Raw genomic sequence first — 23,447 nt, forward strand, 5'->3', positions numbered from 1 at the left:
TTCTCACTATTTTGAAATATAATAAGCTATATAAAAGTTAAATTAAATTACAATTTAAATATATTTCCGTTTAGGTTCAAATCCAAAGATTATACAAATTTACAGTTAAAATAAATTCTAATTCTGAATCACACTTGATAAAATACTACAAATATTATGGCAAATATTCAAATATTATAGAATTAAAAAAAATTTTTTTTTAAGTTATATTACATATTAAATGCATATAAATTCGACTCTATTTCAACCTCCAATATGATCAACTAATATATATATGTTCTATTTCTCCGTTCTCTTACACAATTTCTGCAATGTATTTAAAATATTAAAGTATTCTCGTCATATACATAATATTTGACCTATTTTCCAGTTGTTAGTTTCAAGATAAACCAGGGAATGGGCTCCTATTTGCGTGTTCCAGTCTGTGCATATCCCGCATCCATATCCAGTCTAGCAGGAGGCTCAGAGCCAGGGGCGGGGAGCGAGCGAGTTGACTGGCAAAAGATATTCCAAACTCCCATATCCGATCCGCACACACACTGGCACACTCACACACCCGTACACACACAATCGCACATTCCGGCTCGCATTCGCATATGAGTATTGAACGACGAAATGAAACGCACATAAATCAAAATGGCCGGACAGCGGACCCAGCGACGGGTCGTCGGTCGTCGGTCGACGGTCGACGGTCGACGGTCGAGAAGGACGCTCGCTCTCCGTTTTAGACTGACAGGCGGACTCCGTTGCCGGGCCCAGGGGCGGCGGCCGAGGGGGAAAACTCCGGGGAGGGGCTCAACTTTGGGCGCACGGGAAATGAAACTGAAAAGGGAAAGGAAACGCCGTTTTGCTGCCGCTGCCGCAGCCGCTGCTCTGCTAACGGTTCGGCGGCAAAGTGGTGGGAGGGGTGGGCTGCCAAAGGGGGTGGCGAACCGAGGGGGTGGGAAGGGAAGCGGCGGCGGAGGGTGGTGCGGGCATGGCTGAGTGCGCGCTGCTGAACAAATGAAATGACGACGGGTTGACTGCCTGTCAAAAGAACAAACATGGGCGCACAAGCCTCTGCCGCCGCCGCTGCCTCAGTCGACGTCACCGTCTTACACTGGGAAAAAAGTTAATTCTCTGCGTGATTTAAGTTAAGCTATACATATTTACCTGCAATTATGTATTTATATACTTATTTAAACTAAAAAATTTATTTAAATTGAATAATTATAAGGGAAACTCAGTTAGAGTGCATTCAAAAATTAAAATTTAATCAAATTCTATTTAACTCAATTATTTATTTATTATTTATTTCTTTTTGGCGTTTAATGGTCATTTTTGTCATACTTTTTGGCAAGGCTTTCTCTCCATGCAGTCGCCATAGGAAATCAAACGAAATGAAATGCACACATGACGAAACAAAAGCCAAAAAACACAAAACACCAAACCGAAAGCCGAGACAACAAAAGCAGCAGAAGCGGCTGAAACAAAAAATTATCAGCCCGAAAGGCCGCTGGCAACAAACAGAGAAAGCAAAACAAAAGCTCGCAAATAAGCAAAAAGGAAGCCGGGAGAAGCCATCATTGTAATCATCACCAGCAGAGGGTTAAGGGTCCTGGTGGTGGGGGTAGGGCCGAGGTGTGGGGGATTCTGGGGCAACCAGCAGGCAGGGCTGGACAGAAGCAGCAGCAACAGGAACGGAGCAGCGGGCAGCCCCAATCCTGGCATTCCCTGTCTGTCGCCGTCCCTGTCCGTGTCTGTGCCTGTGTGGGTGGCAGTTGGCCGAAGGACGAAGGGCGGCGAGTGGGCGGAGGCCTTGTGTCGGTCACATTTGCGGCCTGGCCCTTTACCCACTGAATATTAATTAACGCTAATAGAATTGTTAGGCAATAGAACACGTTGGCTAAGTACTGGGACTGCAGCAGGGATTTATTTTTAACTTTGCACAATTATCGCGATTCTGTAAATTGTATACAAAACTAAACTACTTTGATTTGCCATATAGGTGTAACTCATTCACAATCCATTAGCTTAAATATGGTAAATTTATTTTTAGCCCAGTTAGAAGAGCCCAAAATATGAGCTCCTAACTCCCTGAGCTCCTAGTTCCCAACCAATTTGATATCCCTACCCGCAAATGAGAACATAAGCCTACCGAGATGATTACACCGCATTACGAGCCGCACCTGTCATCGATTCGGCCTCGATCTCCATCCCCCCTTCGAATAATTTCCACCGAAAATTTTAACAAATGACGGAGAAAGAACGAGGAAAACAAGCGTCGCACACGCCCCCTCTTAGGGCGAAAACATCAAGTGGAAATTGAAATGTTTCCATTGTAACGAATATCAATTTCGACATTTTCTAAGGACAGCAGGGGAACTCACAAAGAGAACAGCCGAAGGACATGGTCCGAGGGGCAGGACAAGTCGCCCTGTCCTGTCCCATTTCCCGGTCCTGTTTTCCCTGCTGGTGTTGGCAACGCACATGTTCCAATCTAGGCGCACAAAAACTGTACATGAAATGATTACCCGAGCCGAAGCAAACCGAGCCGGGAAAAAATAGAATAGAATTTCAATTTTAGAAACGTGTTCGGAGGGTAAAAATAAAAAACAAACTTCAAAACACGGAATGGAAATTTTTTGTTTGCAACAGGACAGGGCGACTTGACTTGTCTTTGCCGGATTTTTGGACACTTTCTAGTGCGTGTGCATCGGGAAAAAGGAAAAACACCCCCGAAAAGCCAGGAACTGAAGCCGAAACATGGCAGCACGGACACGGACAATGACGGATGAGTGCTGTCATTATGGCGGCAGCGACGAGGGCTGAAGTGTGTCTAAAATCGAGCTGACGAACTGTCACTCACTGGCGCACTCCCTTCGCCAGTCGGAGAGATTTTGTGGCATCTGGAATGGCGTCTGTCCATCCACCAGCGAGCAGATACCCGAAACCAGCCAGCGGATAGGGGGAGGATTTCCTCAGATTGATTGCTCTCAAAGTGGATAAGCCGAGGCAACATGGCCGCCGAAGGACACTCGTGCCAGATCCCAGCATCCCCGATTAATATTCATAGATACGGCGGGCCCGAAAGGTGCAAAGCTGGCAGCCGGAAAATGGAAAATGTTAATTGTGCGCCACGCACTCAAGTCGAAAGCGCACGCAGTCGAAGTGGAGTTGTGGAAATGTTTTAAAGTTTTCCATTTGTGAGAGGCACCAAAAAATGTTCAAAACATTCCAAATTTTATTCATGGCGTATTCTTTTTGTCTGGGGTTGGTTTGCTTTTTCGGACTCAACACAAGAAGAACAAAAAATTAATTGGTTGCGCTTGAGAGACACTTGGATGAGTTGAAGTTGAACAATGCCTAATGGGTTATTCTTCTCGCGGGTCAGAGTTTTAGGGTGATCTGATAAAGTTACAGCCAGGAGAATATCAAGATCGAAGTTTCTTACCAGAACAAACCATAGTTACGGAAAATGTACGGTACCTGAAACGAAAGAAACGTAAATATGTGGTTAGTTTATTTGCTTATAAATGACGGGCTGAAATGTTATCTATTGTAAGGGAAACACAATTTAGGGTAATAGTCTTAACATTAGGCGGCGTGTGTTTTAAAAATATAAAGACAGTAAATCTTTATAACAGCTATTTAAATGACCAACATTGTGAAGCAAACAAATCTTTTGGTTTATTGAAGTCTTAAAAGAGCATCGATAGGATTCATTTGCACAAGCGAAATGCACTTAAAAATTCGTCACACGCTTACACGTGACCGAAGGAAGTTAAACAGGAGGGCAATCCCCTAAAACCTTTCAGAGCAACCCCTTGGCAACGTTCTCCCTAATGAATCATTGTAGCGACACCAACGCAATGCCTAAAATCAGTTCAAGAAACTCCAACCCGAAGTAGCGAAAATCAACAACCGCCAGAGCTGAAAATGGTCAACTTTCGGAGGAATCCTTAGAGCTGGAGAATTGGCAGCACCAGAACCCGCGCCGTACATGAGTTACAATATTTTTCAATTAGAAATTATTCTGCTGAAAGTAATTCGATTATTTTCACTCGGCAGGCGACACGACTGCCGACTGCCTTTGGCCGGTAGCTGTTGTCAGCATCCGTTGGGCGCAGGATTCCGGACTCATGACACAGGACCTCCCAAAAACCCTCCCCACGGAAGCGAGAAAGCAAAAGCGAAAAAAATGCAGGCAAAAATGTTTGCAAACAATTTTCGATTGGCGCCGCCGGCAAAGGTAAGGGAATATATATATTTTTCTGTTGAGTTTTCAATTTCTTTTCATTTCCCTCTCTCTTGAAATGAATTATTTTCCCCGAAAATGGAAAATCTGCTGCTGACAAAGTTAACAGTTGCCGGATAATGATTTTCTCGTCGCTAAAACAGGGAACCTGTTAGAGACCGAGCATGAGAACTGATTCAGGCATTCCCTTCGAAGATCATACGAGTATTATACAAGGGAACCCCTTTTTCAAGTGCCTTCAATCGTAATCGCTGATCGTTCGTCGTTCATTCGTTACAAATGTCTCTGGCACTTCATAAAACAAATTTATGAACTCGCCGCTCTCGATCATTGATCTCGACATCTTCATCAGGTGATCTGGATTCAGCACGAATGTGTCACCGAAGAGAACACTTCGAGAAAATATGCCTAAAAATACTTGAAAAGAATTGAGAAAGCTTAGAATAAATAATCTTTAAAAAAGTAATAAGTTAGAAAGCAAAGTCTTGTTAAAGATAACTTAATAATTATTAAATTAACATTTTCCCTTAATATTTTATGCGAGTTATGTTGCATTAAAAAAATATTTTGCCTTTATATTCCTTATGTTTTCGAAAATAACTATACCCTGAATGTAATGAATTTACAGTCAAGTTACTATATATTTTTGTAGAATCTCTTGCTTTAAGCGCTGGCCCTTTTTACTCCAAGTGCTTGTCTTGTTATAACTCAATTGTTTGATCCCAATTCCATGCAATTGCTCCCCTGGTTACCCATTGTGGCTGCTCTTTGCGATCCGAGCCCCATTCGTTGTTGCAACTGGCCAAGAGCTCCTTCTCGGCCGCCAAAGTCGGCTCTGGGCTAATGAATTTAATGCAACTTTCGGCCTGGGTTTCTGTTTCTCCGTTTTTGCCGGCTTTTCTCAACCATTTGTGTCTGACGTTTTTGCGCACGAGTTATGCGTATTTATGATATACGGAGTACGTTTTTCTGGGCCCCCTTCTGAAGTCCGAAGCCTACGGTCTGAGGTCTGGGTATCTGCGCATGCACAAGATGCCTGCGACTATGTTGGTTAACCTGTTACGTTGTTGTCGCCGTTTTTGCGCCTCATTGTTAGCCGGGTTGGCCGTTCGCGACCGGTTTGTGACATTTTCTTGTAAGCCACGCACCTACAAGTCAAATTTATCTCGCTCATTGCGGAATGAAGTTGTTACAGTTTTTCCCTCCGACTCGATTCGATTTGAGTTGATTTTCGATTGTCACACAATTGTGACGTGAAATGACGCAATGCACGCGTAATGCCCCTGCCCCCCACACGTCCCATTTATGTCCCGATCCAAGATAATCAAGATTGGGCCCGGTCCAAGGCTTATCGGATGGTGTCTCCAGTTTCGCACAGCTCTGGCGATGGGCATTAAATTAAAAGGGTTTTCATGGGAAAATATACTCTGTAAGAGCTTGATTTGGGGATTTTTCAAAGTATTAAATTTTAAATATTTCCAACATTACTCAGATAAGGAACTGTATATAAACATAAGTTCATAGCTTAAATGCTTTCCTTGAATCCATCCCAATTCCTTCCCAATTTTTATGAATTGCTTCCCCAAGACCCGACCCAAGTCGCGACCCTTGGCCCTTGGCCATGACCAACATGGTAATCCAATTTGGCCTGGAACTTCCTGGAACCTCTCTCTGTCCGCTCCCATTTCGAGTTCAAATCGATTCATTAAAATGTGGCAAGGGATCGATTTTGGGCAGCGGCCAAGAGACACAAAAAGAAATCGAACCAGAATCAAAGAGCTGACCAGACCCAGACGCCAACCCATAATCAAATCCCAGGCATATACGAGCTCACACAGTGGGTCCGAGGAGTTCGCAGCTTGTGGTAATTTTGTGGGCGTTTTTACTTAGATTAGGTCAGGGAACGTGCTTTGAATAGAGGCCCCCGCCACGGCCCCGACTCCCTTCTAAGTCATCTAAGCCGTATCAGAATCCGAATCAGAATCGATGTTGCTGTCCTTCCTGTGTGCGTGCGAATCAGTTAAACTCGTTTTGTGGCCAGAAAGGGGGGTCCCCAGTCGGACACATGGCCATCTCCTGTTGGCCCAATATATGCATGCGGCGCACATAAATCACTGTCAACCATAATCATTTAAAATCAATCAAAATGCGAACGCTTTGACTGCAGAATTGCCGGGAATTGGCCGAACGTGGCCAAGTCCCAGCTCGAGGTTCCAGCTCCAATCCGGCCAACATCTCCCCATCGCACACATGTGCATTAGCACCCCTGACGCCCCTCTATTGGCCCCTAGTACCTCCTCCGAAGCCCCCTTCAACCTCCTATCAAGCGTCTATGATCTCGTGCAGTTGGTCAGTCCTGGCTGTCTGGTCTTCTGGTCGAGGGTTGCCTGGAGTTGAAGCGATTAGTGGCCCAATCTCTCCCCGTCTCTGTCCCCTCCGTATACCTATCTTTATCGCTCACCCACTCCTCGCAATCTTTTTCCTTGCTGGCCCGTCAATTTTGTGCAGTTTTTACGCGTGTGTCTCAACCTGTCCGGAATGGCCTCAGCTTTTGTGAACGGCGAACGTTAGAAAATCACACACACCGAGGCATTAGCATATCGAGGCCCCCTGTAAGCCCCTCTGAAACTGTATTCAGCCGGGTCCTGCTCACCACCATCGACATGGGTTGTTTACTGGTGTCTGGAACTGACTTCGGCCCGAACTGTGCGTCATGCGTCCATCTAATGACGGGGCTGCACAGTGGGGCTTGTAAATAAATATTGGAGTTGTATACAATTTTTTAAAATAATTTGTAAAAGATTTCAAAAGAATATGATTGTTAACTGGTTGTTTCAAGAATGGTATATGAATTCTTTTACCAAAATTATAATAGTCTTTTAATGACGCATTTCTAAAAATGTTTTAAAAATAGTATATGAATTCTTTTACCAAAATTTTAATAGTCTTTTGATGACACACATTTCTAAAAAATGCTTTTTCCCTATAGAATGGATGTTTTCTTCATTACTTTAAGAACAAAGAGTACCCACTGTAATTTTTTTCGCAATTCTAACAACATTCAAATTTAAAGTTTTTATGCAGTGGTGGTGCAGTTATACCCTGATCAACTTTGGGTGGGCTCTACTAGATTGCCTTATCGACCCGATGACGCCACCAAGCTCAGTAAACCGCTAAATTCTTGCGATACCATAACAACGAGGCGTAAATTGCACTACAAATTATCAATAGATTTGCGATAGGCCCCGGGCAAATTACCATGCTAATAGTACGCGGCGAATCGCTTATGTAAGTGCTTATCGATCCCATCTGGAGGTGTTCGTCCAGGTCGTATCTTTCGTTTTCCCCCAAGCAGATGCCAGTCAATGTTCAATGCCTTGGCACCTGTCAGTGCAAGTGTGTAAGTGGCCGGGTATCTGTGTGTTTTTCTTGCCGGTGTGGGTGATGTATATTTCAAGCCAAATGTATATACATCTATATCGTGTGAACTGCTGCATATGGTAATGTTCCCCTGGCTGGCCGCCATCTTCCACTATTTGGTTCGCGCCTAGTTAATTTGTTTTTGTTTTCGTCGGTTTCTTTGACCGAAAACTTTTGGCCAATCTTAGAAAATTACAGTGGAGACTACACACAAGTTCCTATTTAATTTTTTTGCTTTTTTGAATAATTTAACTCTAAGAAATTCTTTGAGTTACCTTTTCGCCTTTACCTTTGTGGCTTAGGTTTGGTTTCCCTGGCTGTGGTTTCATTTCCAGCTCCGGCGGCTTTCTTAATAATAATGGCGATAAATCATAAAAATTGCACCTTTCATTCAAGTCGGAGTTGGAGAAGGGGTTTTCGGCCCTTTTCGGGCTCCCAGACTGAGTATTTTCCCTCTTCCTGTCTGAGGGTCTAATGATAACTTCCAGCTGAATTTACAGTCGGTTTAGAAACTTCATGTTAAGTTGTAAGTTCTTTAAAAATATACAAAATTATATTTTGAGGACATTTCATCGAACCCTGATTTTGATCTTTGTGATAAAAAATTCTTTAAAAAGTCCATGGTGTTGAATGCTATTTCTTGTTTTATACTTTTATCAATCTGATATATAATTTCATTTAAAAAAAAACCGATTTAAACCGTGCCAGAGGCGGCATATTTTTGGACTTGTTCATACTTATAATGGCGCTTAAAGCGTATCGGGAACTATTCCTTTTCGGGATGTCTTGCTTTTGGGTGTTCAAAACAAACCGTTCGGCTGAAAATTTTGGGTATCGTGTGTTTCGTGTTGTTGCTGTTCTGCGTGTTTTGAATAAATTTTATGCGTTTGCAGTTGACATGACATGTGCGTGCAAACATTTTTTATTTCCCCATTTTGTATGCCACGCTAGTATTTCAAAATATATTCGTAATTAAATACAAACAGCGCAGGCGGCACAAGCGAGTGGAGAAATATTTTGCTCCAAATTGGGTTTTATTGTGGCTCATATGTTTGCACACAAGGATAACGATCTGACGCCGGGCTCATTGCTCTAATTACAGGACTCGCTTATTCATAATCCGGATACTGGATTCCTGTTTAGCCTTGCGTGCGGGAATGTCTTTTTTATGTGTGTGTATTTATAATTGTGGAGCAATTAAGATTGTAGTGGGCGAAGTGACCCGTGTGGGGAAATTGGAGTGCTCACTTCGAGCTGGATTTATGTCTGAAACATCCAAATTGAGTCGGGAAGTCACTCAGAGTTTATTAGAAAATGTATTAAAAATATGTGTTGACTAGCTACACCTTAAGTGTGCAACCACTGAGCGCCCCCACTTAATTATATTTTAATAAAGTCTTCATAAATAACCCCCACCCGCTGTTATTTGTCACAATTCTCTTTCAAGCCAGTATACTAGAGCCTCTTCAAATTTATTATCCCACATACAATGTGCCAAATCAGCCATCAACGCTGGGTGCCAAATGGATTTTCTCGACCATGACAAGAATTTGTTTAAACAAAAAGAGCCACCGGGGAATTAGCCGAAATTGTGTGTTTTAATTATGACAAGGCGGGTAAGTTGACAGTTTTAGCGCTCGGCAAGTGTCACGCTTGGAAAGAAACTGATGTTTATTATTTTAGGGAAATATATAAGAAATAAACCAAATATTTTAAGTGTTTTGCAACATGTTTACGAGACAGCCGGATCGGGATACATATTTATAAAGATTTCTCGAAAAGCTCCCCCGAAAATAAACACAGACATTTTGAAAGGGACCGGGATTGATTTATGGCCCCAAATTGAGGAGATTCCTCCCCTCCATCGCGGGAATTATTGGAAAGGTATCAACTTGGGGTCGGGCCCACAAGTTGATTTCCATTCGTGGACAGCTGCAGGAAACACATGGAACTAATTTTTAACAATTATTAAAATTGCCTCAAACGCTCGCTTAACCCTCGACTGCCCCGCTTGCTGTGCAGAGAACCTTGAAACTTTTATCTCGCTCTCCTCTTTATATAAATAATTTTATGAATTCATTAAAACAAATGCTGCGCGTTTTTCTGTATTCCGTTCACGTTTTCGGTGACCTTACCTCCCCCAAAAATGAAAGGTAATAAAAAACCAGAGTTTTCCCTCAACTGTGTTATTGTTTTCTGCGTTAATTAGTTGAAGTTTTCATTGTAGCTAATTAATTATGTGACACGCTTATCTGGAGTCTGAAATAAAGAGTCTCTTGTCTTGTCGGCCGTTCGGCGGAAGTGGCTTGGCTGGGGGAACCTCTCCGCTTCCGACTTCTGAACTGGCCACTCCCCCGCTTGGCCGCAACAATTAAAATCCAATAAGCAGCCAATTCATGTAATTCACTTAACCAGCCTCGGGCTTTCGGAACGGGAGTTCTAAGGCCATAAAATCCGTTTTACTGCCGCCTAAGAACCTTTCCTGAAGTGGAGCAGGGGCTGGGCCACACATTTTATGGGCCACAGCCAGCTGCGGTCTGAGCGGCAAATGGCGAAATGATTGCTTTTTATGACCTCATAAAATTAGATACAAATCGCTTTGTCGACGTTTATCTTTCGCCCAGTATCCCCATCTCCTTCTGCCACTCGTTTCTTCCGCCTTCCCCTCTTTTTCCCACACGCCTTACAATAAAATGTGTGCCAAATGCTCGTTGGGTTTTCGCAGGCCAACTGGTTAAGTAAATCATTTAACGCTTTTTTACTTTTTATGTCTGTGAGTGGCAATTATCAAGGGTTCACTGTGGTTAGTTTTACGACCTTGACGGGTTTCCGAATTGGTAAGGGATTTTTCCTTTCATTCGATGGGCGATGCAGATTTTAATGGCGGTATGGTTAGTATGAGCTGTGGTGATTTGGGTGACTTTTCAGTAAATCTTCGGAGATGTTAACAAGGCATTGTAATGGAGTCATAAAAATTGGGATTTTTTATTTGTTGTAAAGTGCATAAAAGCACTATTAAATAAATGTATTGCATATTGCATAGAAATTCTGTATTAATATACAGATATTGTACCGATTGTAAAATTAAATACAAAATAATTGTAATACTCCGCTTCCTTTCAACAGAATTCGCTCTTTATAAAAGGTCTTGATTTCAGCGGAACTTTAATTGAATTCATTACACTTCAAAAAATATCTGCATTAATATATGGGAAGGGAGAAAACGGAACGATGAAAAAGAGACCGACAGCCTGAGAGGGGGCTCAAAAAATAATAATAAACCGCCGCTTGAATTCGATGCAGACACGGGCGGATATTTTTTGACGTTGCCCAAGGAGAAGACATGCTGTGTGATCCCCCTCTTCGCCACCCCTGCTCCGCCACATCCCCTGCCCCCATCCAGCCCCGGCGTCGAGGGGCGTAAATGGTTTCGAGGCCGAAATCAACTGAAAAGGGCAGCCAAAAAAAAAGGAAACCCGAAATTCTCTGACGCAGCTGGAGGGCAGAAGCAGTAACAGGAACAGGAAAAGGATGAGGATGAGGACGAGCACCAGTGACACATCCTTTGTGCCAAAAGGTAGCCGCAAAACAACGGCAGCAACAATGGTGGTTGCAATTTCCAAATGAAAACTTTTTTTGCATACCGAAAAATATGGAATAAATTGAAGAAAAATAATCCAACTCATCGCGAATTCTTGGCCAATCCGTAAGGGATTTTCGCACATTTTTCCACGGTTTTGGTTAAAGGTGTCACAACTTTAATTTCCGCCATGGCTTCGAGGACGACAACTCTTGCCACCAGGAGAGATCGCAAAAAACCCTTACGACATGTTCACTTTGTATGTAAATCATCCCAGAGCAACAAGAACAGGATGCAGGGTGAACAGGGGAGGATGGGGTGGCTCCCAGGATGCGCCGTAGGTGGCCAGCGGTATGCAGCGACCGCAGAGGGCGCCGTAAAAGCTTTTTGTGTCAACGCCATCAACGCTGAAATCAATTCAACCTCCGTCGCCAGAGGACCGAGCTCACAACCCCAGCAGAATGCCACTAAGAAAATTGTTTGGATTTTGGGAAACAATTTAGATTTTTAAAATTATTATTTCACAATTATGAGAGAGAGAAGTTTTGTTTCACTGAGAAAAACGTGTATTTTAGATTTATAATTATTAAACGGAAAAGCGGTAATTCATTTATTATCCATTTGAAAGTTACGACAACTCAAAAAAACGAGAATAAATATTTTAAATTTTGAAAATTTTTATCTTTTTATCCCTTAGAATTATTTCTCATAGTGCTCCCAGACCCAACGGACTATCGTCTGCTCCTGGCATTGTTGATGATGCCAGCCTCAGGTCCTGTGGACAACAACGACAACGAACAAGGGAGGACACTGTTGTGCATCTTCTCCCACCAGCCGGAGTGAACTTTCACCTACGCGTTTGACTGCACAGCAGGAGCCCGGAGCGAAAGAGATGGAGCCAAAGACAGAGACGGACAAAGGAGGGAGATGCCATCAGCAAGTGTCAATAGCAAAAGCGCCGAGGGAATTATGAAATATTTTATTAAAACCGAAAGGCAAATGAAGAAGGGGATGGGAAAACGTCCGGGGAGAACGCAGGGCCTTGTAAGGGTGGAAACTCGGTGGTAATTGTTTCTAAATGAAAGCACATATAAAAGATGGAAGCTGGTAGCATGCTAAAATCTTCTTTAATTAAGATTTTCACTTCAAATTTAAATCTTTAAAAATGGTTCACTAGAAAAATATGCTTATTTAATTCACAAGAACTTTCAAAACCAACATTTAACTAACTTACGTTATGAACAAAATTTATATATTTTTTACCTTCCACTGATTTCATATAAATATTCCATGGTAAATGGTTATCATCAATCCTATTTAAACGTCCTCTATTGCATAGACAATTTTCCATCTCTCAACTTCAATTCCCTTTCCACCAAAAGCGCCCATAAGCTGCAGCAAATCAATAGCCATCGCCAAATTAATGCATTTCCATTGAGAATCATTCAAATTCCAAACAAAATAACCAGCCAAATCCCTAACCGGAAAATGTCAACGCCAACTCCAAAATGCAAAACAAACTGTCAGAGAATAGGAGCAAAAGGGGCTGAATGGCCGGCAGGACATAATTTATTGCTGCCATTTTCAATTATTTAATCAATAATATTAATTTTCGTATCATATTTTGTCACGGCCAATAAATGAGAAATTTGTAAAACAGAAGCCGGAGGGACGGACAACGACATTTCACTCATGCAATGCGCAAACAGGAATACGAGGATGCGGAGAACACATTCGCACATGAGAAACCAATTGTCCTGGAACAACCCCTTGCCCCACAACGCCCCCGAGTTGCACATTTCATTTGCATTTTGTGCAGCGGCTGCAATTTCATTTGTCATTCCTGTCCCCCAGCCCCCTGGAAATTCCTGGGCAGCCCCAGTGAAATTAGCCACTTAAATTCGCCGCCCACTCCCATTTTTCATTAGCAACAATTACTCAGAGCGGATGAATGGTTCGGCAATCCGCAGCACTTTTTCCACCAGAGCCAATTAAATTCAGGACGAAACTTTCACTTTAATGTTGGCTGGCGGGGAAAAGTGTAAATGCATCCTGGCTGTATGCATTTTTGCACTCGCTCGTTTTTAATCAAATTGTCAATCGCTGTCGCTCGTTGTCCTCGCTCGACTTGTAGACCGAGTGTCCTTTGAGCCTCTGCGTCGAAGGGGGTCCCTGGCCCCTTATTTATGGCCAATAAACTTCAAACGTTGCATTGGAATTTTTTCATTTATTGCCTCAACGCCCCACCCAATCGCCTCTTCAGTTGTGTTGTGTTGTCTTTCCGCCTCGAGGACAGTGTGAATTTAATTTTGTGTAAATTGCAGCAGCATAATGAAACTGACAAAATACTTCGCAGGACTTCAGGACATTGGCAGGGGATGGCTGGCCGAAAGGAATTTAATCTAATTCGAGAGGAGGAATATTACTTGAATTTACATACAGATTAGGTTGGAGCTTGTGATGAGAATTTCTTTAATGAAAATTGAAACGGAAGTGGAGAAAAGTTCCGGTTTAGAAAAAAAGACTTTCTACCACAATTTTAAACTACTATACAAAATCAGGATATTTATATACTTATGAAATTTGGTTTTTTGTACTCATACATTTTTCTTACGCTTTCCAAACATTTCCAATACTTATAAATTTACGTTAGCATATGGCTTCAAAATGAAAATAGCTCTAAAAAAAAAATGAAACTTTAAATTTCCCAACACATTTAGACCCGAAAATTATAGCAACTTAGGAGGTCGTAAAAATTATCATTAGGCTAATGACCATAGAAATAATGAGGACACAGCCATTGACCTTGCTACAGTTAGCTGACCACACGCCTGTTTCCCACACCACTCCATCCTGGAAAACGGGGATTAGGGATCGGTAGTCATAAAACCCTGAATTACTTGTCCTTTACGTTGACCTTCGCGTGGCTCCGAATTGCATAAGATTACGCTAGGCCCGAAATTAAGGACAAAAGTCAGGCGAACTGCAGGCGTGTCCTTGCCATTTGTCCTTCTTCCTGCGGCACCGCTGTGACACTGTGACTGCAGCGAAGCGATTGCATAAGTTATATTCTCCGGGCGAGTCAATGTTTTGCCTATTGATATTTTGCGAACATCCCAAAGGACAATGGCAACTTTCTCTTTTTTTGTACTGCCTCTAATCCGAATTGGCCTTTTGTCCTAAACACTTTCGCCTCCAAAGGAGTTGATCCTTTGTGCAGGCGAACAAACAGGTTGCCCGTCGCTCAAAAGGGATTGAAAGAGAGAGTAAGAGAAGGGCTGAGCTGCACTTGGAGAAATATCGACTTCAAACCAGGAAGTCCTGTGTGTGTCAAAATCAGTCAGTGGTTTTATAAATTAAGGTTTGAAAGAACATATCATTCTAGAAAAATATCTTTATAGAAAACTAGATACATAACTTCTAAGCATCATCATCATCAAAACTCATCTCAATTAATTTATTTATCCTAATTTGTTTTTAAAATTGATTTTAGTTTTTTTTTATTTTGTGTTAATCCTAAGATGTTATTGAAATTGTAATACTTTAAAACCTCAGCCTATTTTCTTAGAGTGCACAGATTGAGACAGATCTCAGTGTGGCTCAGTCAGCGGTCCAACGAAGATGGATTGTGTGTGAAAATCCTTTCAAATGATTTGTTTACCAACAGAGCCGCGGCTGCCTCAGCTACTAAACCTCCTCTGGAAAATCTTCCTCGGCCACTTTTCCTTCGTACTCCTTTGCCACTTCCACAGGCACATCCACAACTCCTGCCGGCTGCCTGCTGGTGCGGAGCGTTCTTATCCAGCTCTGGCAGCTGTTGCATTTTCCACGCATTTATCAGTCGATGCCATGTCCATGTCCTCCGCATCCACATCCACATCCACATCCTCATCAGCTCTCTGGGGCCGTAGACAACACATATTTCAATGTTCGTGACTCGATTTTTCCGCTTACGTTTTCATTTCGACCCGTCTTCGCTTAAGGTTCCTCCCCTCAGCCCCGTTTTCCGCCGCTGTAGTTGAGCGTTTTTATATTGTGCGATTTAATTTTTATTATATGCGCCTTGGTCAATCGGACCCCTCTCACCTCCCTCACCTTGCTCTTCCCCCGTCACCTTAGCCTTGGTTTATCGACAAACACTTTGGCAACGAAGCCATCATGAAATGGAAGTCTTAGATGGTCGTGCAGGGGCGTGCCAAAAAGGGGTGGATGGTGAAACTATTCGCACTTGAACAGAACCAAATTAAGCTTAAGCTTAGGTCTTAGTTAGTTATCAGTTGTATCCGATATTATTGAACAAGATTTTTCAAAAAACTTTTACTTAAAAAAAATTTGATATGAAGATTTCAAAACATCTAGGTTTTTATCGTTAAAAAAAACTTCTTTTAAAAGTTTATTAAATTTCAGATTTTTTTCGAAAGCCTGTATTAAAATACGCATATATAGTAGAACTGAAATATATTGGATTTTGGAGCATAGCAAACTTGACATATTTCGTTTATGGAGTAGTCATTAAAGGTTTACCACATTATAGGGACAACTAATCCCCACTTCGGGGCGCCTCTGATCCCATCTGGTGGCATTTTGATTGCCGTGTGCGTTTTCTCCTTTATTTTCTCATTTTGGGAAGCTTTCGTCCGGAAAGTGAAAACATGTTTGTGCCGAGTCTGGCTCTGAGCCTTCAACCCGATTCGGCGGCTCAGCTCCGATAGGTTTGCCCGACTCTGGAAGGCACGGGAGTTCTCCTCGGATCGAACTGGTTTTCGGGGAGAGGACCAAGGGGCTCAGTGGCCATTTGTGTTACGTACCGCTCTGCTTTAGCGCTGTTCCCCTGCCTGTCGCGGCTTATTAAAACAAAAAACAAAGTCACCCATGGCCCGACCTAATCGCACTTGTCACTTGTGTCCACGTTTTGTCCTCCACGCCCCCCTGCCGGCCCGCTAAGTGGTCATAGCTCATAAATGCGGTTCGGGGCAATCTTTAATTCATTTACATTTTTATTCACGCAGATTAGGAGTATCGGGCAGTGTCATCTGCTTTTTGGCCCTGCAGCGGCTTATGCTAAGAGCTGCCACTAAGGCAGGCGCATGCCGAGGGGGGCCAAGGGGCGGCATCACCTTCGACGGGCTCGCACGTTCGCCAAACTGTTGCAATGTCGCAAATTTTTATCGCACGTCTACAAGAAATTCAACGCGTGCACATTCCGCATTCAAGATGCTCACACAGCATCCAAGAAAAAGCTTAAACAGTGGGGCTCATTAGGTGTTTTGTTCTTAAAAATTGTATAGTTTAGTTTTTGTTTGTAAACTCAGTAAGAAGTTATGTTGCTATTTAGTTAGACGGCAATAGTACCAATTTCTTTAATATTGGTTGGCTTTTGCACAAGTTCAGACTGCCTGAATAGTTTTACGCGGAAGAGCTTTTCAAAAATTAAAAACAAGTTTTTAAAGATATTTGCAAGTCATTTTTTGCTCTCAACTAAAAATCTTTAGATACAATTAAAGAACTCTGCGATTCTCAGAATTGAGTATCAGTTTCGGAGCCTGCATCTTTTGATACATTTTAGTTCGGAATTCCAGCTGCCTGGCCCATGGTAGGCCATCTTTTCAGCACGATGGTCCTCCAGCACTTTGGCAGCCCGGCTGCTCGCACTCGCGTACATCTGTCTGTCTATTTGCTGGTCTGGGTATTGGCCGAGAGTCGGGAACCGAGAATCGAGTCTCTTGGCCAGACCGAGTTGGCAGGCTGCCTGCCCGGGAGATGATGCTGGATGCTGGATGCTCGATGCTGGGTGCTGGCCCGGAGAAGGAATCGACATGGCTGCAATTGACTAGCGCTTGTTTGATTGCTCTCGAGGAGCAGTCGAAGAAGTCGAGGAAATCGCACCTTGGTCCGGGTCTCAGTGCCATCTGTGGCTGCCAGAGCCAGAGCCAATGCCAATGCCAATAGCATTGGCAATGCGATTGCGATTGCCTCGAGACGTCGGTTTGTCGGGCTGTGTCTCTGCCATTTCGCAGGAATAAAGATGTTAAACGTTTTGCTGATTCGTGTTTTATGAACTCAATTTCAATTTATAATCTCTGTTGCCACTCACTGGGCTCCCCATCCAACCAGTTTGGGCCGTTTTAGCCATTGTGTTATCGCCTAGGACTACACTTGGCCAATTGGCCAAACCTTCGAGTCCGCTCCCCGAAAAACCCGTCGCTTCCCCACAATATTCTGTATCCTGTCACTCTATCTGTGGGTTACTTAGTTCGCCGCAGTTCGCCTTGGCTCGAATCGGTTCGGTTCTTTTGTCCGTTGCATTGTCAGGTCTGCAATTTTAATGTTGACAGAAATCAGATATAGCCACTGCTGGAATGCTGCCTGCGCATTTAAGGTATTTGAAATGTATCCCATTCAGCTACCCATCCCACCGCAGAGTCCCCTCGCAGGACCCGTCCCGCAAATGCCTTACTTGGTGGGGCAGACGGAGATGGCATCGCAGCACAGTGCTTCCCTGTCTTTTGGCGACTGAAAAGCGGTTGCGTGTTTACCTGCAATGACAAAGAGGTGAGCATAGGAAATTAGTTCAATTTGTTAGATGCATAACTGAGAGATCATATTGGGAGTGGGCGATAGAGAGTGGATATGACGGATGGAGTGGGTTTCTGGGCAATCAGAGGATGTAATTGTGATGTTATAGGTGGCCACGAATGGGACTGTGCGATAACTTCAATGAATATGGAACGAATTGGGTGTGCTTATCCCTGTGTGTTATTATTTTATTTGTGTCCATTTAGTTAGGAACTGTTTGGTCTGTTATAATGTGACTTATTTGATCGCATAGAATAAAGAGTTACAAGAAACCTACACAGACCTAGTTTAATTTAACCGATTAAACCACATTTCATCCCCAAATATGAATTCCATATTTGCCTTAACCATTACCAGACACGCATTCTCCCCTTTCAAAATCGGGGGACCCATCGAGAAGTCATATTTCACAGACGAAATCATTCCAATTAAGTGCAACATGTATTTTAGTGGCGCCGCCGATGCCCTCGTGGGACCTTTGACATACATGGCTACCCAATCTCCTGCTCAGTACCCCGGTCCCCTCGATTCCTCTTTTCAATCTCCCAATCCCTCTGCTGCTTGGGAAAACTGTGTGAAAGATTCTGTGGCTACAAGGCAGTTGCGGAGATCTAATTTCCCCACAAGCTGCTTGTAATATCCTGTTTGGCCTGGGCCAAAGGAAGTGCCGGCACTCATAAGGACATTATATTCATGCGAGTGTGTGCTGCGTATTTTCCTCTGACACTTTGAAACAATTTAGCCATTTCATATTTGCTGACATCATCTAGTTGTAATGCAAAAAGCCAACTTCCCTCGTCAGGCCCCGGGATTTCGTCCTTTGGGGTTGGGGGCGTGGCATTCGCTCGGGGGTGGTTTCCGTCACTCGTGCTCTCTCCCTCGCACTCAACTATTGACGCCGTTGACGCTGACAGTTACATTGATTTATGGTCCCGCTTGGAGCTCTTTTTTTGGTCCTACGATAACCGAAATCTTATCCGTCAGGCTGGCTTTCCTCCCCCCAAAGTCCCCGCTGACCCGGGGCTTTTCCTCTAATGAATATCATTTGAGGACAATTAGTTAATTGAGTGCCTTATCCAGGCTTATCCTTTCTTCTTGTTTTTCCTCCTTTTCCTAGGTGCGTATGTCTTATCAGCTGGACTCCTACCTCTTGCCGGCTATCTTTTCCGACACTTTCTCCCGCTAACTGACCGATCCCGCTTCCCTTTCCATTTTCCACCCCAGGAGCATGGGGAAAATGGCCGTCGATTGCGGTAAATGCTGCACTTCCGATGCCAACTGATGGTCCAAGGAAAAGGGTGAGGGAAAGGGGGCGAAAAGTGTGTAATGAATTATTACCCTCCGATAAAAGTGCAGGACGAGCTGTTGTTTTTTCTGGGTGGTTTTCCGCTTTCTGACTACCGTTCGTCGAACGTTAAAAGCCAGTTTTGTAACGTCGTTAAAAATATTAAAGTTTTCCTAGTTAAAAACGGGATTTAGTTGCTATAAGCAGCATTAAGGTATTGGTAAAACAAATATACTAAAGAATTATATTTTAAAAATGTCCATTTCTTACATTTGTCAAAGGCGGACTTATTGAAAATAAAGCTAATGTTTTGGATTACATTTCTTCAAAGCTGTGAACTAAAAGAGCTGTAACATTAAGTTTAGTTAAATGTCTGTCAACATATGTACCTTAAATCATAACATAATATATGCGTCTGGATAAAACCTTAAGCCTCCACAGGATTGGGGTCCCTACAGTCCACCCATCTTCCGTTTCGGATCGTTTAACAAGCCAACCTCTGGGCTCTGAGCATCCGCTCTGCCTTCCATTTGCTAATCACTTGCAACATTCACCGCTCCGGGGTCTAGACAAACACTTCAATTAGAAAAGGCCGCTCTGCCCTCCCCAGAAAGCCAGTGCCCCTCCTTGCCCGACGGCTCTGTGCGCTCACAAATGAATTCATTTTGTTTCGGGTTCGATGAATCAGTTGGCAACTTTTTGCCATTGCCTGGCCTCCACGAATTGGGGGCGTGGTCGGAGCGGAAAAAGAGAGGGCGGCAGACGATTTGCGGATGGTAAATAAAAATGTGAAATGAACAAAATACAAAACGCAACAAAAGCGTCTGGAACAAATGGACAAACGATGCTGCACCTCTCTAGATGAAGCTGCAGTTCGAGGATGGAAGATGATGTGCACCGGGAAAAAGATACATTTTTGTTGTATATCCCACATATTTAAAATAAGTGTTATACTTTCGATGTAATTAAAGAGATTACTTGTAGTTTAACAATTTCCGAGCCTTGCTAATATTTTATATATATATTATTTTCTTTTAAAACTGATTACAAATAATATTTTAGTTACGGTAGTTAGATAATATTTATATAGTGGTCGTTAATACTGCCTCATCATTGCCATTTTCGGTAGTTTCAAACATTTCTTTCAGTGCGCAAGGAGGCAGGGGAAACCGGCTGAGCTAGCTGGTTGGGATTAAGTTGTGAATCGTGATCTCGGCGAGCGCTGGGCAAGTGGATGGGACTGCGCTTCACCCGAAGACTTCCAGCTGCAGTTGCGGACGGAGTTGGAGTGGGCGTCCGAGTTGCTGGCCGAGTCCGAAGAGCCTTGGAGTCTGGGGCTTGCCCTGCCCGCGGTGATTAATCCACGACGGCGGAAGATTCTCAACTCTAGATACTTGCGGGGTTAAGATGGCCGGGCACTGCGAGCAGCTGGCCCTGGCTTCGGCGATATTTAACCCGTGATTACAATGTTTGTAAATTTTTCCCTGCCTCGGCCTGGCTCTGCGCGGAGATTTCGGTTTATTTTATTTGGTTTTACCTTACTCTGGGTTCACCTTGCGGGCCAATTTGTTCGAGGGACTGCTGAGAGCCTGGCAAAATGAAGCTAAATTGCTGCAACAGGCGGGGTGCAGGGCTGGGGCTTATGCTCCTGGTAGTTGAGCAATTTATTATGGCCGCAAATTGATTTTTATCTACGCTTAATCGATTGTTCCTAGGAGTGACTGCGAGAAGCGGCGGAGTGGGCCCAGCGAAAATTATTTATGTTAGTTCACACGTTGTTTTACACGTAATTTATTAACTCGCTTTTCTAGTGCAAACTCCCTGACCCTGGGGGCAGTGTTGGAAAATCGGCTTTCCGCCCGTCTTTGGTGTGAAGGTGATTTACAATTTATGCCGCCCCCTCTCGAACGACGGCCATGCATGATGCGATAATTTGCGCCAGTCCGGAGCTGGCCAAAAAGATATTTATGACAGAGAAATGAGCGCCAATTGCCGCAATTACCAGCGCGTGTTTGGCCGTCGGCAATGGCGGGCCAAACGAGTTTAGATTTAGTTAGATAGATTCGGTGTGGAGACAGGGATCTATTGGGGCGGCCGGGGGTATTGAAACGGAGTGGTAGATGGAGTTGATTTGTTGAGAATTCGACCAATTACCGCGGAAAAATTCCTTTCAAGCGGGGCTTCCAGGAAGTGTTGTGAGCAGAGGAAAATGAAATGCAAGTACCTTATTGCAAGCCGATTAATAATGTTTAAATGGCTCTTTTCTCCTCCGCGAACTGACATTTATATTTAAAATGAAGCTCCTGACAATTTCAGACTCGGCTAACAAATCGATACATTTTCAATATCCGCAATTGTAACATGTAAATGCGAATTCGGGGGATTGTGGCGAAGCGGCCGAACCGCAGAAAAGCCAGACCGCATCGTTGTGTTTTATATATTAATTTGCGAACAATCGAAAATCGACATGTGACACGCGTTCGCAGGCCCCCCCTCGCCGCCACTGTCTCATTTTTGTGTTTTTTAAATTTATGCGCTACGAATTGCATTTGCAATTTTTTCTCCCTCTCATTGTTGTTTGCGGCTGCTCTGTTGTAAATGCAACATCGATGAATGCGAAATGAGGAAAGCGGGCTGGCGGGAGCGGGAGGGCGATATCCGACGGAGGGAGAGGGAAGACTCTTCCCTCCGCTTGTCGCAAATAATAATAATAATCGGGGCAATGAGGGACCCCGAGAATCGGTCCTGTAAAAGTCCGATATGTGCTCATGTAACCGACCTGCATCTGTCTCTCTGGCCATCTCCCTCTGGCGCGCCTTGCCTCTCCCTCTGCCTGCCGGCCTGCCCGGGACATATCAAAAACAATTCCAGCTCATCAGCATCATCGTTGTCAGCCCCTTTTCCGCGTGCATCCGTACATTTCATTCGTTTTTTGCCTCCCCGACATTCGCACACGCCATAAATCAATGTTCGATTTTCCCCACAACAACGGGAGGGAAATTCGCAAGGAAAGAGAGGGACGACGGCAAGGACACAGGACATTATGTTCGCGCCATGTTTAAAATTCTTTTTTCCCGGTCTGCGTTTTGCTTCCTTTTTTTCGCTTCTCGCTCGCCCGATTTTCAATTCTCGTTTTGTCCAATCTTTTTTGCCCTCAGCGCGTGTTGCATTTCATTTCATCTCATGCGTTACACACATTTCATTGTTGTTGCATTGCTCAATTCCATTTTCATGTGGCAGCAGCGGTGGAAATGCATTACATTTCCTTTTTTCGGTGACATGCGGGGCGCCACGAAAAAACGCAGGGAAGCCGGGGCAGGGGAGCGGGAAGCGGAGAGCGCAGGCCAGGTATTCCTATACGGCCAACCCAAGGAATATTTGTGGTGAATTGAACAGATTTTAGCTGTGCAAGACGCTCAATGGAAATAGTTCTGAAAATAGCTCGGCGAAAGCGGAAAAGTGAATGGAAAACAAGAAAATGAAGTTAGCATACCAAGCTAAAATTTTAAATGATATATTATTACTGTACGCTGTGTGACATCTGGAAACGCAATTTCTTCGGGGAGCAAACTTAGAGCATTTACAAATGATTCAGAAATAACACTAAGATAATAATTCCCATACACACTTTCCCAAAGGCACTTTCTCCGGGAAGCTCATCAAAATAATGCACTCTGACCCCTCCGAAGTGCGGGAAAACAAAGCGAACTGGTATGCAGTCACAGGAATTATTTATACAAGGCATTTCGACACTTGCCGGGCGGCAAAAAACTTTGGCCCAGCAGCTGTTTCGGAACTCTCAAGAACTTTTAATAGACCCAAGAAGCAAAATAAACAAACTAGGGAACTGAAGTCGGCATTTTACCTGCAGTGGATTGAGCGACACTTTCCGTCGAACTGAAACCTCCGGAAAATGGCTGAGTTGGGGAAATAAGGGGAACCCAGTTCGATTCCCGGCTACTTGCGGCACTTTTTCCGCTTCGTCGGGGGCCGTAGCTTGCGCTTCTCGAGGATTATCGTGGACAGTAGCTCAACGGGAGTTAGGGGGCACATGTTCGCTCGATGCGGCCGGAGGAGGTGAAGACGCGGAGGGGGGCGGGAAAGGACTCAGATCCATTGGCCGTGTCAGCCGCACATTTGGCCAAAATCAAGCGGACAGTCTGTTTATGCTAGATCTCGCGGTGGTCAAAGCTCGTTTGCCGACGGAAAAACTGTACGGGAGGACACTTTATCGCCTTTTCTTGCCACGCTTTTCTCCGGAAAATTATTGCGCTCGAATCTCTCTCGACTCGACGCTGCGAAATTGCCAACTAGAGATGCCTCCAGTTTGCTGGCCGCCTTAGGAGCCA

The 23,447-nt window shown here is 43.8% G+C and overlaps 1 protein-coding gene across 1 annotated transcript in view; it reads right to left on the reverse strand.

Annotated features, from left to right (window-relative positions):
- Nucleotides 1-23,151, reverse strand: part of LOC122817810 (uncharacterized) — a 49,761-nt gene extending 26,610 nt beyond the window's left edge. The window contains exon 1 of the mRNA XM_050888445.1: nucleotides 22,964-23,151. Coding sequence (XP_050744402.1) covers nucleotides 23,056-23,151 — 96 coding nt within the window. The 3' untranslated portion in view covers nucleotides 22,964-23,055. The remainder of the gene's footprint in view (nucleotides 1-22,963) is intronic.
- Between the last annotated feature and the right edge of the window lie 296 nt (nucleotides 23,152-23,447).

Source organism: Drosophila biarmipes, chromosome 3R, assembly GCF_025231255.1.
Source record: "Drosophila biarmipes strain raj3 chromosome 3R, RU_DBia_V1.1, whole genome shotgun sequence".
NCBI classification, from domain to species: Eukaryota; Metazoa; Arthropoda; class Insecta; order Diptera; family Drosophilidae; genus Drosophila; species Drosophila biarmipes.